Raw genomic sequence first — 16261 nt, forward strand, 5'->3', positions numbered from 1 at the left:
AATGTAAGCCTATGTTAACTGTTAGCTAAACTCATCCCATACACTCAACATAATGAAGCATGATCAGCAAACTATAAATCTGAGACTCCCATGTTTCACAGCCCACCTTTATACCAGAGCCATGATTCTATTGCACTGGCTGTTCAGCCTGCTCTGTCCCTAGAAAAGTGCCAGCAAAGGACCGATATGTTTTCCTGCAAGTACAGTACAAATCATATACTATATGCACATTTTAAAGAAAATCTGATAGATATGTGACCACCTACGATCAATATATTAAAGTATCTTTTCCTCCTTATTTTATAACAATTGCAGAAAAGATCCTGTTTTATCATAGTGATAAAAGAACATTTTAAGTGTCTATTTTTAAACTTGCCTTACTGTCACCATGTTGAAATCTAATATTCTTGAGAGATCCTAAATGTTGTTTGACCTTCCTCACTCCAAGCATTGTGATGGTGTAATGATGACCAAGCTCAGTGGAGTATTACTGAAAGTAGTACATGCATGTCATTAGAAAGTTTTTGGCAGTATTAGTGTCTTTGTACATGCATGTGTATAGTCATGTCAGTGGATTGTTGTACCTTTCCAGTATCTGTGATGCTATAGTATTGCATTGTCCTTCAAGTATCTGTTCTTTGTGTTGATGTTCTGGTGCTGGGCCAAAAACATTAAGAAGATTCAGGTGGCTTCAGATGGAGTGAATTCCTAGAATGGTTATCTTTAAGGTTAAAGACTGTAATTCATAATTTATTTTCACAAATGGGAAGTTGCTTAAAAGCATAGAAATATAAGTGATCAGCGAGACGATGGTTGGATACCAAAAAAAAAACTATATGTAACTGCTCAAGATCATTCCAGGCAGTTCACTGAAGTCCAGAAGTTCGTTGTGAGACTGATGGAATTTTAAATTTCATGTGCACCTTGTCATTGTGATGAAAGCATTAAATCTTTGTTTTTAAACTGTAGCTGAAAGCGCATGCACTCTGCAAACTATATGGATCATAAATTGAAATAAGATAGCCAATTATTTCATGCACTTTAATTCAGTTACGTATATGTACCCCCAGACCATTCAGTGATAACCACATGACACTGTCAGAAGGGTCAGTGAATACTTTGTTATAATGTGCGGTCCAGTAACTAAAGGTTTCTATTCATGTATTTCAACAGGCGAGAAGCCATTTAAATGTGATCAATGCAACTACGTAGCATCAAACCAGCACGAGGTGACACGGCACGCCAGACAAGTTCACAACGGACCCAAACCTTTAACCTGTCCTCACTGTGAATACAGAACAGCTGACCGCAGCAACTTCAAAAAGCACGTTGAGCTCCATGTGAATCCACGCCAGTTTCTGTGTCCTGTCTGTAAGTATGCGGCTTCCAAAAAGTGCAACTTGCAGTATCACATAAAATCCAAGCACCCGCATTGCAGTGACATTACCATGGATGTGTCAAAGGTGAAGTTGCGTACCAAACGAGTTGAACTAGATATTCCTATTGCCAAAATGGGCAAGAAAATGTCTGACAAACTGCAACTGAAAAGAGCCGAGAATCCGGATGTGATTGCTGCCAAGCCTGAAAAAAGTACATCTTTGTCAAAGGAGCGAGGTTTCAGCTCAAAGAGTCAAAGGATGAAAACTCGAAATCATAAAATTTTCAACAATAAGCTCCCTTCAAGGAAAAGGGAAACTAATGCAGAGAAGGTAAGGAAAATGAAAGGTAGAAAAAGAAAGAGGTGCTCAACAGAGGTGTCTTTGCAGCAAAAGCCTGCAGTTGAGACCCATACAGAGGTGAAAAGGAGGAAAATATGGAAAGCTAAAGAGTTGGTCGAATGTGAAACACAGAAAAGCAGAATCAAATTGGACAAGTCTTCACACAAGAAAAATCTTAAATGCAAACAAGCTAAGAAGAAAAACAAAAAGTATAAAAAAGCCCGTGTACTTTCTGCTGGTGCTGATCCAGATAAGGGTAAGAAATCCGATCAGCCAGAGCATCAACCAATTCTCTCTAAAAAGAAAAGAAATTACTCCAGAAGTTCTTCATGCAGTAATCCTATTGCTGAAGGTGTGTGCAAGAGAGAGGCCCAGAATGCAGAACCATTCTTGGATATTGTGATGACTGAAATTCCACTTGACACTGTTGTTGAACAAAATGAAAATCCTCTTGATTTGCATGCTGCAAAAACGACTGGTGAAATGGCGCCAAAGACCTCGAAAGAATTGCAAACGTCACCTGACCTGTTAACTGTCTCTGAATCAAAGGAACAAAAATTGAGTGAAAAGATGATAAACAAAAGTGATGAGTTGCTTTGTGTCGAAGAACCTCCTGTAGCTTATACGGAACAAACTGGGGTTCCTACTCGCAGTTCTGGGAAAACAGAACATGCAACTTACTCACCCAAGACCTGCAATGACCTGAATAACTCTGAGGCAAAAGAGATGAGTGAAGAAACTAGCTTAATTTCTGATGTTGAACAAGGAAGGTCTGTTCAGGTGGTTGGTATTGAACTTCCAAACTCAAACAATCCAAATAAAGATCCACATGGCATTGATGACCAGGAGGAGGTCTGGGATAGCATGGGTGACCAGATAGCGCTTCAGGATGACCAGATGGCAGTCCAGGATGACCAGCTGGAGGTCCAGGGTGACCAGTTGGAGGTCCAGGGTGACTACAGTGGGCAAATGGAGATCTGCAGAGACCAGCGTGTTCAGGTGGAGGTCCAGGGCGACGAGAGTGGGCAGGTGGAGGTTCGGGCTGACCAGAACAAGTTGCGGGATGTTAAAAAGGTTCCAGATGACCAGAAGAAACTCCAGTTTAGTGCAAATGAGGTCCAGGATAGCAAGACTAACCAGGACAAGGTCCAAGATGATGATGATAAGGTCCAGAGTAGCAAGCAGGATCAGAACAAAAAACAGAACAAGGATGAGATGGTGGAAATAGATGAAGATGAAGGCATTCACAGCCATGAAGGAAGTGATATCAGCGAAGATTCAGAAGGAAGTGATGACTCTGGTCTGAATGGAACAAAGTCCACTTCTGATGACAAGGCCAACAAAAGGACACTAGAAGAAGGTGTGATTGATGCTCCAGAGAATTTTGTTTGTATATTCTGTGACCGTATATTCAGTGTGAAAGGAGAGTTTACCAAGCACCTTAATCGCCACTTGGTAAATGTATATTATCTTGAGGAAGCAGCAAAAGGCCAGGAATGAGTACGGTCTTGAAATTTGGTGAGCTTTCCCCAAATATTAATAATACCTGTTACAAAATGATGCAAATCACACTAATGTGATTGGATTTGAGTTTTTTTGCCTTTCCTTCACAGAACTGTTTGTTGCTAACTGCATGTATTTCCTGCTCTTTCAAGTTTTCTGTTCATTCAGAGGTAGTACAACAGCACTCATTCACACATGATGGCTATGTCTGTTAATCATGCTTTGTAGCAGTTAAATCAACCACTGATTTTGAATTTTCATTGCACTATATTACTCAAGAAACTGTTTCATTTAATCTGATACAGCAGTTCTGTTTCATCCCATTGTAAATACTTGGTAACACTGGACATAGAAACTTTTTTCTGTTTTACATGACCCAGGGTTTAAGCTAATGTACAATGATTATCATAGCTGTTCATAATTTAAAAATTCAAGATAGTCAGTGGTTGAATGAAAGAAATCAAACTGTGTTAAGTGTTTGATTTGGATATTTCCTTTGGTAGTGTTAAAAGGATGGCCTTTCATCGAGCAGCCTTGCATTTCAAGGGCATTTGTGCCCAAGGTGCATTTTAATCTTGATGTACAATGCATGGAATTAGCTCATTTTCGCAGACATACATTTTCGGCAATATTTCATTAAAAGTTAATCCCATTTTATCTTTTTAAAAAAATCATACATTTTTATATTGACAGTTCAGAGCTTTTTCAAGATGACATGTTAAAATATCCTGCTTTTTCTTCAAATCACAGGAGTGAGCACTTTGCAAGATGATACCACATCTCAAGTAACTAATGTTACATGCCATGATACTTATTTAGGAGTTTGTAGCAAACAGTTTTTGGTAGCCACACAAGAAAATGATCCAATATGGTGCTTAAACAGCTTATAAAATTGCACGATATTAGCAATCAACTATGCAATATAATTAATTAGTGATAGTTTATATATAGAAATGTTTTTTTCTGTATCATGTTTTTATATTTGTGTGTTTAACCAGCAGTTTGGGACTTGATAATTAACCAAACCACTGTGCAGTGAACTGACGGGGGGGTGGGGGGGTGCGAGTTGTCCTGGTAAAATGCTAAATAGGTTCCATCTGTATTGGGCGGTGACACCCCAAATAAGCAGAGGTGTAAAAATCGCTGTCTTGCATCTTTTTCAGTTGAAGAGCTATCATTCGAGGGTGCCTTCTTGCCAGCATTCTGTGCAGTAGCACCTACAGCTCTCGGCAATATGGGAATTCCTCGTGGGCATTTGTAGATCATCTGTTATAAATGGAACTGATTTGGTCCCAATATGTTGAGATATCTGTTTAATCTGTCTCTAACCAGTGCAATGGCCTTTACTTCATATGAGGACCTGTTGCAGTTTTGGCACCACACTGAGAATAGTGTAAACCTGGTAGAATTATTGGAATGCAACACTTTGAAGGATTTGCTCACCTCTGATTGATTTAGCTGGTGAGTTGGTATGGCCAAAGAACATAAATTACTGTGATTTCCATTTGTTTTTTCCTTCTCCTGACTTAATGATATGATGTGTTTAGTATACTGTTTGGAGTAGCCACTTTTGTTTAAGAATATGGAAAATAGTTTAAATGCTGAATAGCATTTTCTTTGCTTTGACAATCATGTTGACAAACTCATTGTATATCTGTGATCAAATTAAAGCTTGTGTTTACATGGATTTTTAACTGTAATTTGCTTCTCTTATAGTTTGTGGTACTCTTTATTACACAAGTCTTGAATTCATTTTGGTAAATTTTATTAAAACTCAATTACAGTTAAAAATCTGTGACATTACAGTTTGAATAATGAATGCTCTAAGAGGTCCAGAGCTTCTGCTCATGCTAATATGAAAAATGCTTGTGCTTTTCAGTTCTAGAGTACTACTCGGCATGCTAAGTTTAATCTTTTTGGTACTAAAATGCTAAATAGCTACACCAGCAGCCCTGCATTTCCTGTGGTAGGTAGTTAGCATATGACAATTATGCAGTGAAACATTGTTTGTTTCAACTTAATTAAAAACTGCTCCTTCTCTTGGTTGTGGAAGACTTGTGTCCTAATTCTTAGAATCTCATTCACCCTCCTGAAGGAGTCATTTTAGATCGGGATCTGGGTTAGTTGGCACATGAGTTTTTGATTTACTTACCAGCTCATTCTAAATTTCCACTCTGCACAGTGACATCAACACACAGCATGAGGAATAAACACAGAATTGTTACTACTGAGTTCAGCATGAAACTTTGCTGTTTATGTTTGGTTTTATCATGCTCCCTTGTAATGAGAACATCTGTATGAGATCAACAACTATGCTGTAACCTTTAATAAGTTACAAACCTTCCACTAAAGGGGAGATTTTCGTGGGTCTACTCCCAGCTGCATCGGATCATTTGGGTACAGCAAATATTGGAAAATCAGGTGGGTTGAAGCATGTGAGTGAAAAGGAACCCACCTGATTTTCCGATAATCATTGTGTCCAGGAGTAGATTCAGGGAAACCTGAACATATACATTTTACCTGGCAGCAGAATGCAGTGTTAAGACACCAGTGAAAACCTCCAAGTAACTGGGTGATGACTTTTGTTAACCATGATATCTCTTCAATAATAAACAGTAGCTTACCAAAATTGTAATTTAGGCTTTTTAACTAAAATTGCAATCTCTAAATTAATTAAATACAAAATATTTTGCATTATCAATAATGCACACTGTTTTGATTTGCAGTGTCACTGTACAAACCAAAGGTGGGAGCAGCCTCTCTACATAACCAGATTTTAAAGAGCTTTTATTAACAAAAAAAATGCAAAGGGATGAGTTTGTGCATTTTGCAATGCAATGTTAAATATATGCCTATCGTGACAGATTTAGATTTTTAAAAATTTGGTCAATTTCTCTGCACTTAAATCACAGTGTCCAACTACAGTAGGAATTCCTGTAGATTTAGCTTTCTTGTTAGCTGGTAATTGTGCTGTTCTTATCTGAATGATTAAAATCATAGAATTTTTCAGTACAGAAGAAGGCCATTTAGCCAATTGTGCCTGTGTTGGCTCTTTGAAAGAATTAACTCATCCCACTTGCTCCTGCTAGTTCACCCATAACCATGCAAATATTTCCTTTTCAAGTATTTATCCAATTCTCTTTTGAAAGTTAGGACTGAATCTGCTTCCACCATCCTTTCAGGCAGTGCATTTCAGATCATAACTCTCTGCATAAATAAAATTCTCCTCCCTTCACCCCTGGCTCTTTTGCCAATTATCTCCAACCTGTGTCCTCTGGTAACTGACCCATCTGCCATTGGAAACAGTTTTTCCCTGTCTACTCAATTTAACCTCTCTACTAAAAGCACTTTGGGTAGAAAGGTGACAAGATGCCAACTCGATCAAGGGGCTCATGGCTCAGTTTATGAACCTATTCTAAAAATGCATCTTCTACTTTTTTTTTAGAATTAGAACATTACAGCGCAGTACAGGCCCTTCGGCCCTCGATGTTGCGCCGACCTGTGAAACCATCTGACCTACACTATTCCATTTTCATCCATATGTCTATCCAATGACCACTTAAATGCCCTTAAAGTTGGCAAGTCTACTACTGTTGCAGGCAGGGCGTTCCACGCCCTTACTACTCTCTGAGTAAAGAAACTACCTCAAACATCTGTCCTATATCTATCACCCCTCAACTTAAAGCTATGTCCCCTCGTGTTTGCCATCACCATCCGAGGAAAAAGACTCTCACTATCCACCCTATCTAACCCTCTGATTATCTTATATGTGTCTATTAAGTCACCTCTCCTCCTCCTTCTCTCCAACGAAAACAACCTCAAGTCCCTCAGCCTTTCCTCAAGTCCCTCAGCCCTATTAACCTGGGTAGCAACTTTCAGGGATTTATGTACCTGGACACCAAGATCTCTCTGCTCATCTACACTACCAAGAATCTTCCCATTAGCCCAGTACTCTGCATTCCTGTTACTCCTTCCAAAGTGAATCACCTCACACTTTTCCGCATTAAACTCCATTTGCCATCTCTCAGCCCAGCTCTGCAGCCTATCTATGTCCCTCTGTACCCTACAACATCCTTCGGCACTATCCACAACTCCACCGACCTTAGTGTCATCCGCAAATTTACTAACCAACCGTTCTACACCCTCATCCAGGTCATTTATAAAAATGACAAACAGCAGTGGCCCCAAAACAGATCCTTGCGGTACACCACTAGTAACTAAACTCCAGGATGAACATTTGCCATCAACCACCACCCTCTGTCTTCTTTCAGCTAGCCAATTTCTGATCCAAAGCTCTAAATCACCTTCAACCCCATACGTGCGTATTTTCTGCAATAGCCTACCGTGGGGAACCTTATCAAACGCCTTACTGAAATCCATATACACCACATCCACTGCTTTACCCTCATCCACCTGTTCGGTCACCTTCTCGAAAAACTCAATAAGGTTTGTGAGGCACGACCTACCCTTCACAAAACCGTGCTGACTATCGCTAATTAACTTATTCTTTTCAAGATGATTATAAATCCTATCTCTTATAACCTTTTCCAACATTTTACCCACAACCGAAGTAAGGCTCACAGGTCTATAATTACCAGGGCTGTCTCTACTCCCCTTCTTGAACAAGGGGACAACATTTGCTATTTTCCAGTCTTCCGGCACTATTCCTGTCGACAATGACGACATAAAGATCAAGGACAAAGGCTCTGCAATCTCCTCCCTGGCTTCCCAGAGAATCCTAGGATAAATCCCATCTGGCCCAGGGGACTTATCTATTTTCACACTTTCCAAAATTGCTAACACCTCCTCCTTGTGAACCTCAATCCCATCTAGCCTAGTAGCCTGAATCTCAGTATTCTCCTCGACAACATTTTCTTTCTCCACTGTAAATACTGACGAAAAATATTCATTTAACGCTTCCCCTATCTCCTCTGATTCCACACACAACTTCCCACTACTATCCTTGATTGGCCCTAATCTAACTCTAGTCATTCTTTTATTCCTGATATACCTCTAGAAAGCCTTAGGATTTTCCTTGATCCTATCCGCCAATGACTTCTCGTGTCCTCTCCTTGCTCTTCTTAGCTCTCCCTTTAGATCCTTCCTGGCTAGCTTGTAACTCTCAAGCGCCCTAACTGAGCCTTCACGTCTCATCCTAACATAAGCCGCCTTCTTCCTCTTGACAAGCGCTTCAACTTCTTTAGTAAACCACGGCTCCCTCGCTCGACAACTTCCTCCCTGCCTGACAGGTACATACTTATCAAGGACAAGCAGTAGCTGCTCCTTGAATAAGCTCCACATTTCGATTGTGCACATCCCCTGCAGTTTCCTTCCCCATCCTACGCATCCTAAATCTTGCCTAATCACATCATAATTTCCTTTCCCCCAGCTATAATTCTTGCCCTGCGGTATATACCTGTCCCTGCCCATCGCTAAGGTAAACCTAACCGAATTGTGATCACTATCACCAAAGTGCTCACCTACATCTAAATCTAACACCTGGCCGGGGTCATTACCCAGTACCAAATCCAATGTGGCATCGCCCCTGGTTGGCCTGTCTACATACTGTGTCAGAAAACCCTCCTGCACACACTGGACAAAAACTGACCCATCTAAAGTACTCGACCTATAGTATTTCCAGTCAATATTTGGAAAGTTAAAGTTCCCCATAACAACTACCCTGTTACTCTCGCTCCTGTCGAGAATCATCTTCGCTATCCTTTCCTCTACATCTCTGGAACTATTTGGAGGTCTATAGAAAACTCCCAACAGGGTGACCTCTCCTCTGCTGTTTCTAACCTCGGCCCATACTACCTCAGTAGACGAGTCCTCAAACGTCCTTTCTGCCGCTGTAATACTCTCCTTGATTAACAATGCCACAACCCCCCCTTTTACCATCTTCTCTGTTCTTACTGAAACATCTAAATCCCGGAACCTGCAACATCCATTCCTGCCCCTGCTCTACCCATGTCTCCGAAATGGCCACAACATCGAGATCCCAGGTACCAACCCATGCTGCAAGCTCACCCACCTTATTCCGGATGCTCCTGGCGTTGAAGTAGACACACTTTAAACCAAGTTCTTGCTTGCCAGTGCCCTCTTGCGTCCTTGTAACCTTATCCCTGACCTCACTACTCTCAACATCCTGTACGCTGGAACTACAATTTAGGTTCCCATTCCCCTGCTGAATTAGTTTAAACCCCCCCGAAGAGCACTAGCAAATCTCCCCCCCCAGGATATTGGTACCCCTCTGGTTCAGGTGAAGACCATCCTGTTTGTAGAGGTCCCACCTACCCCAGAAAGAGCCCCAATTATCCAGGAAACCAAAACCCTCCCTGCTACACCATCCCTGCAGCCACGTGTTCAACTCCTCTCTCTCCCAATTCCTCGCTTCGCTAGCACGTGGCACGGGCAATAACCCAGAGATAACAACTCTGTTTGTTCTCGCTCTCAGCTTCCACCCTAGCTCCCTGAATTTCTGCCTTAAATCCCCATCTCTCTTCCTACCTATGTCGTTGGTGCCTATGTGGACCACGACTTGGGGCTGTTCCCCCTCCCCCTTAAGGATCCCAAAAACACGATCCGAGACATCACGAACCCTGGCACCTGGGAGGCAACACACCAACTGTGAGTCTCTCTCGTTCCCACAGAACCTCCTATCTGTTCCCCTAACTATGGAGTCCCCAATGACTAATGCTCTGCTCCTCTTCCCCCTTCCCTTCTGAGCAACAGGGACAGACTCTGTGCCAGAGACCTGCACCCCATTGCTTACCCCTGGTAAGTCGTCCGCCGCAACAGTATCCAAAACTTGCTCCCCACTGATTAGTTGGTGTGCTGGCACTTAATGGAGTTTGTCAAGAGAGGATGGGGGAATTTGTATGAGAGAAGTTGGCAAAGCAGCCTAATTGCTGTGTTCTTGTTAAAACAGAATATGTAGTGGAACAATTGTCTGATCTGTTCCTTTGTAATAAATTTGCCAGTAGCATTGGTAGGAAAAGCAGACTGCTCAAACTGCTTTAAATCTGAGTGCATAACAGCTGATGGTCCTTGACCTAACGAATAACAGCTTCATGTGACAGGCTTTTTTAGTAGTTCCCTGGTGGTTCCATGAGTTCTCTCAAGGAATAGCTGAGCCACACAGTCTAGAGCGACCACACCTTTAATTTTCAATCTGTGCTGATTGCTGCAGTGAAGGCTGTAGAGATGCTTCTCGAGGCCTTGGGAATCCCCTTTCGGGAAGGGGAAAGCTTCCCAGGGTTGCCACTCGTGAAACACTATCCCTGCTGAAAGTGTATTGGTGCATACATCAGGCATGGAAACAACTGGATTTGGCCCCTGTGGTGGACTGGCCTAATGACCCTCTCTATCAAGGCTCATTCACAACTATCACCCATGGAATGGTATCCCTGTGGGGAGGTGGGGTTAAGGAATTAGTTTTCAGCAAATTGAGGGAAATAACACATGCATTACTTATTGTTTTGCAATTTCATTCCAATAAAGGGGGGAGTATGTGATACCAAAACATTCTTTTGCTGGTTCTGAACTGTAAAAATATTGATAGAAAATGGAGTATTCCTTGTTATTACACCATGTCAAAGAATGTGCTCTTTTGGCTGAAGCAGATTTTGTTTGGGAGACAGGAGGGACAATGTTATTTAGTGGCGGGGGGGTGGTGGGGTGGAGGATCACAAAATTATTATACAAGATGTTGAAGGAATATTTAACAAGAAATATGGGCCATTAATCATTTCAATAATTTTATTAATTCTCGGGATGTAGATGTTGCTGGCAAGGTTGGCATTTGTTGCCCATCCCTAGTTGCCCTCGAGAAGGTGGTGGGTGGACCTTCTTGAACTGCTGCAGTCAGTATGGTGATGATACACCTACTGTTAGAATAAAATAATGTCATCAGAATGTCTTATACAGTCTTAGCACATAATATAGCTAATTTAGTATTCAGTGTAGCATGTTTGTAAAGTGATTAGAAATGAGGTGTATCATATGATTACAGAGCTGCCTTTTAGGCTGGATAGCTAACAAGAGCAGGCAGGAACACTACAGAAGACCAGTAGGCTAATGTTTAGCTTTGAACAACTTTGAAACTGGATGACTGCCAACATGACAGGAGGCATACTTATGCTACAGTTGTCACTGCTCTGAGACCTCTAGCAGCATGATTCACAAAACACTTCTGTACAAAAGCACTGCCACCGGTGCTGGCTTAACATGGAAGCTTATTAGTAATTCAGAGTTGTTTTACAGCATTATCTGTGCAATACTTCTGCTTTTCTGAAGATACCAAAGTTTAAAAAAAACCTACAACTGTACTTCTCTCTTTTCAGATTAATAAATAGAATTTTGATTTCAAGGGTAAATGTTTGACAAAGAAAATGACTCCGACAGTTGTGTTGGACAGAATAAAACTGTCACTGTTTTAGTACAAGAACTACGTGTATAAAGAGGATATTTTTCACAATATTTGCCTTTTTGTTAAGTAAAGTTGAAAAAAACTAATCTCTTCTGTAACTTCATAAAAAGCATCATAGTATTTAGCAAATGTTTTGCTGCATTAAAGGTTTGTGAGCTGATTTGTGTGTGCCTTTCATTCTGGACTAATTTATGTTTTCCATTAAGTGTTTTTTCCTCAGATTGGTGCAGCATGCACTATCAACTGGCGCACATCTAGGTTGAACATTCATTGAGTTATGGCATCAGTGAAAATTGTAGAATCACCTAACACATCCTGCTTGCTATACTGACTGATTTTCAGCATTCACAGCCAAACAACAGTAGAGATATCTTTCTCTGGGAAGAGAAGAAAGTGAAATCTGAAGTGTTCACTAGTTATTTAACACTAAATTTTAATAATGTTGTCTCAATGGGCACCAAGCTGACATTTATTTAAAAAAACTGTTTCAGTAGTTTGTTAAATAAAGGACAGTGTAGCTTTACTATATCAAATGTACACACAACACAATGTTTTTTGGAAGTAACACCATAGCTTGTTCCCACCATTCCCAGGAGGAACAGGCAGACTAGTGGCAGATATCTGCCAGTGTTGCTTTTAGCTGGAAAATGGATGAGAGCAGTTTGGGAGGTTTGACCTTTTTGTGTCTTCCTCTGGTTGACGGCCTCCTTTTGGCCCAACTGAAACTGGGAACTTGCTCTGAGTAGAGATGATGCCATCAGTTACCATTGTTGGGGCAACTCAGTGCAAAAAGGTAGCTGTGTCTTTGTAGCAATGAAACTATATTACTTAAATCGGCACAACAAGCTGAGTTCAACCGTATACAGATCACAAAAAAAGTTAATAGTGCAAATATTGAAATGTGGCATCTTTCAAATTAAATCATGGCATTAAACAAGTAAGCTAGTTAGTGTAATAAAAACAAAATACTGCGGATGCTGGAAATCTGAAAAAGAAACAAGAAATGCTGGAAATACTCTGCAGGTCTGGCAGCTTTTGTGGAGAGAGAAGCAGAGTTAACTTTTCGGGTCAGTGACCCTTCGGAACTGAAGTTAGTTAGTGTATTTGGAGCTTGGTGTTTCAGCTGCAAACATAAGTTATGAGGCAGTTATCAAAGTGGAAGAGCTGTGGAGCAACACAGGTTTCAGGTTGAAGTTAGAGCTGACTCCTTCAAACAGCTCGCACTGTCTTCTGGAGCTCCACGTCTACACCTTGCCACCACCACCTTGGCCTTCAGCAAGCTCCTTAAGTTAAGATCCATCACTTGGATGTTATTTCTGCCTCCTCCCCTCCCCCACATCAAATACCACTCTGTAAAGCCCTCTGAGATCACAGGAGGAGGCCATTTGGATGACTTTGGTAAAGCTTGTCGTTTGGATGAAATATTAATCTGTCACCCCCATCTTTCCTCTCAGGTGTACATAAAAAAACTAGTCCCTCTTTCCCCCGGACCTGCTTTTTCCCTTCAAGTATTTATCCAGTTCTCTTTTTGAATGTTACTATTGAATCTGCTTCCACCACCCTTTCAGAGCGTGTACTCCAGATCATAACAGCTCACTTTTTTCTTTTTTAAAAAATGTTATTCATTTGTGTGCATTGCTGACTAAGCCAGCATTTATTGCCTATCCCTAATTACCCTTGACAACTGAGTGGCTTGCTAAGCCATTTCAGAGGGCAGTTAAGAGTCAACCACATTGCTGTGGGTCTGAAGTCACATGTAGGCCAGACCAGGTAAAGTTAGCAGATTTCCTTCCCTAAAGGACATTAGTGAATCAGATGGGTTTTTAACAACAATTGACAATGCACTATTAGACCAGCATTTTAATTCCAGATTTATTAATTGAATTCAAATTTCACCATCTGCTGTGATGGGATTCAAGACCACACCCCCAGAGCATTAGTCTGGGTTCTGGATTACTTGTCCAGTGGCATTACCACTACGCCACCACCTCCCCCTAATCTCTTTAAATCTGTGTCCTCTAGTTACCAATCATAATGCCACTGGAAAGTTTCTTATTTATTCCATAAGACTGATTTTGTAAACTTCTATCAAATTTCCTTAACCTTCTCCACTCTAAGGAGAACAACCTCAGCTTTTCCAGTCTCGTCACATAACTGAAGTTCCTCATCCCTGGTACCATTCTATTAAATCGCCTCTGTACCCTCTCGAGGCCTTAACATCCTTCATAATTGAAAGCACTACTCCAGCTGGGGCCTAAGCAGTGTTTTATAAAGGTTTAGCATAACGTATTAGCTTTTGTATTCTATCCTATTAATAAAGCCAAGAGTTCCATATTTATTAAATAGCCTTTTCAACTTGTCCTGCCACTTTCAAAGATTTATGTACATAGACCCCCCCCCCCCCAGGTCTCTTTGTTCCTGCACCCCTATCAAATTATACCTTTTAGTTTATATTGCCTCTCCTCATTCTTCCTACCAAAATGAATTACTTCACAGTTCTGTTAAATTTCATCCGCCGTGTGTCTGCTTGTTTCACCAGTCTATGTCCTCCTGAAGTCTTTTACTATCCTCCACATTGCTTACTACATTCCTGAGATGTCTCTTAATATAGACTGTGTACTATAGAATTTCTTTTTTAAAGCACAATACTGCAGATGCTGGAAAGCTGAAATAAAAACAGGAAATTCAGGAAACACTGCATCTGTAGAGAGAGGAAGGTAGGGCTAATGTTTCAAGTCTATGACCTTTTGTCAGAACCAGGAAATGTTACAGATAAATATTTTCTGAAGGGAAGCCGAGGAAAGGAATGTGGGGAAGTGATGAAAAAAATGATGCGATTTGGTGGCGGACCTTTAAATGAGATCTTTAAATGAAAGAGTAATAATCGTGCCATAGAAGCAATGTTGAAAGATTCTTCCATCATACTGGAACCCTGCTTCTCTTCCCTTTTGCTAATCTCCTGTGACCACTCACCCTCCTCTGGGTTTCGGAGACATCTTTAATTTCTCTAATTTCTCATTATTGGCTCCTTTTTTACTCCATATTCACTCTGTCATTTAATGATTTCCTGGCCTCCACCTAGACTGCTTCCCCTACACACCCCGTCCCCAAAACAAAGTCTCTTCCCTGCCCCCTTTTCTCTGGCTCTACTCTTTATGAAATACTCATCCAGAACATCATAGTGGTTCCCATTAAACATTAACAGTATCTTCCTCTCTACAGATTCTGTTGACCTGCTGAGTGTTTCCAAGAAACAAAAATAAAAATGGTGTGTTTAACTAAAAAAAAAAGAGCCATAACAATCACTTTATTACTCCTGAGACTGTAAGCCTCTGCCTCTCTTATCTCTTCCCCACCTGACAATGATTTGCCTAACCTAGATGACTGATAATGTGGACAGGAGCTTTATTCTTTATTCGTTTTTGGGATGTGGGTATTTGTGTTGTCCCCAGTTGCTTTAGAGTGCAGTTAATAGATAACCATGTTGATGTCAGAGTGGAGTGGCATATAGGCAAGATTGGATATGGGTAATACGTTTCTGTCCCTAAAGGACAATAGTTTGTTTTTTATGACAACACAACGGCTTCAGGTTCGGTGGGTTGAATGCCCTCCTTCCCTGCTGTTTCAGTCTGTGATTTACTAGTGCCAACCTTTTATTACCATATTTTTAAAAAACTGAATTTAAATTCTAAAACTGCCGTGATTGAATTTGAATTCACATTCTCTGCATTGTTAGGCCAGTAACATAACCAATACACTACCATATCCTTTGTTGTTTAAATTGGTGAATAAGCCTGATTTCAATAATAGCTTGCTTCTGTTAATTGGATGATCACAAAATTGTACACAATAGTCTTAATTTTATTTAATTTCTCATTTGCTGTATGAGCGCGGAGGCTATCTACCTTTCAAGATTTCAGGGGTCTTGACTTACTTTCATGCTCAAGCTTCTTCAATGTGAACTAAATTAGATTGGGTAAATAAGCTGCATACTGTCCTTTCAGTTCTGCATGTTGTGTATTCCCACAGTAATGGCCTGAATTCTCTTTTGCTGGTTGTACTGACACAAAAATGTGAAAATAGTTGGGGCAGTCTTGGTTCAGTGCTTCCACTTTTGCCTCTGGGTTAGAAGATTTTGGTTCAAGTCCCATCCAGAGATTTGACCATATAATTCATTACTTCATTAGTGAGGGAGCGATGTGCTGTTAGAGGTATTGCCTTTTGGATGAGACATTAAACTCTTTAATGTCTGCTCTCTCAGATGAATGTTAAAGATTCAATGGAATTCTTCCTGGTGTCCTGGCCAATATTTATCCCTAACCAACATTAGTATTATCTGGTCATTATCTCATTGCTGTTGTGGGACCTTGCTGTGCACAAATTGGCTGCTGCATTTACAGCAGTGCTTAATTTACTGTAAAGTGCTTTCAGATGTCCTTTGGAAAGGTGCTATATATGTGTTATGTATTTCTTTCTTAATATAGCACAAAACTGGTAATCTCACTCCAGCCACAGTTTAGTTGGTCTGGGAAATGGAAAAATCCACCAAGGTTGGGGCTGGGGTAAGATACATGGGAGCATTTTTGATACTAAATTAGTAAAGCTTAGTAAT

At 40.7% G+C, this 16261-nt stretch overlaps 1 protein-coding gene across 1 annotated transcript in view; it reads left to right on the top strand.

Annotated features, from left to right (window-relative positions):
* Positions 1 to 11809, top strand: part of rest (RE1-silencing transcription factor) — a 41318-nt gene extending 29509 nt beyond the window's left edge. The window contains exon 4 of the mRNA XM_068030394.1: positions 1174 to 11809. Within this exon, the coding sequence (XP_067886495.1) occupies positions 1174 to 3218 (2045 nt within the window). The 3' untranslated portion in view covers positions 3219 to 11809. The remainder of the gene's footprint in view (positions 1 to 1173) is intronic.
* Positions 11810 to 16261: the final 4452 nt, after the last annotated feature.

This window comes from Heterodontus francisci, chromosome 4 (genome assembly GCF_036365525.1).
Source record: "Heterodontus francisci isolate sHetFra1 chromosome 4, sHetFra1.hap1, whole genome shotgun sequence".
NCBI lineage: Eukaryota > Metazoa > Chordata > Chondrichthyes > Heterodontiformes > Heterodontidae > Heterodontus > Heterodontus francisci.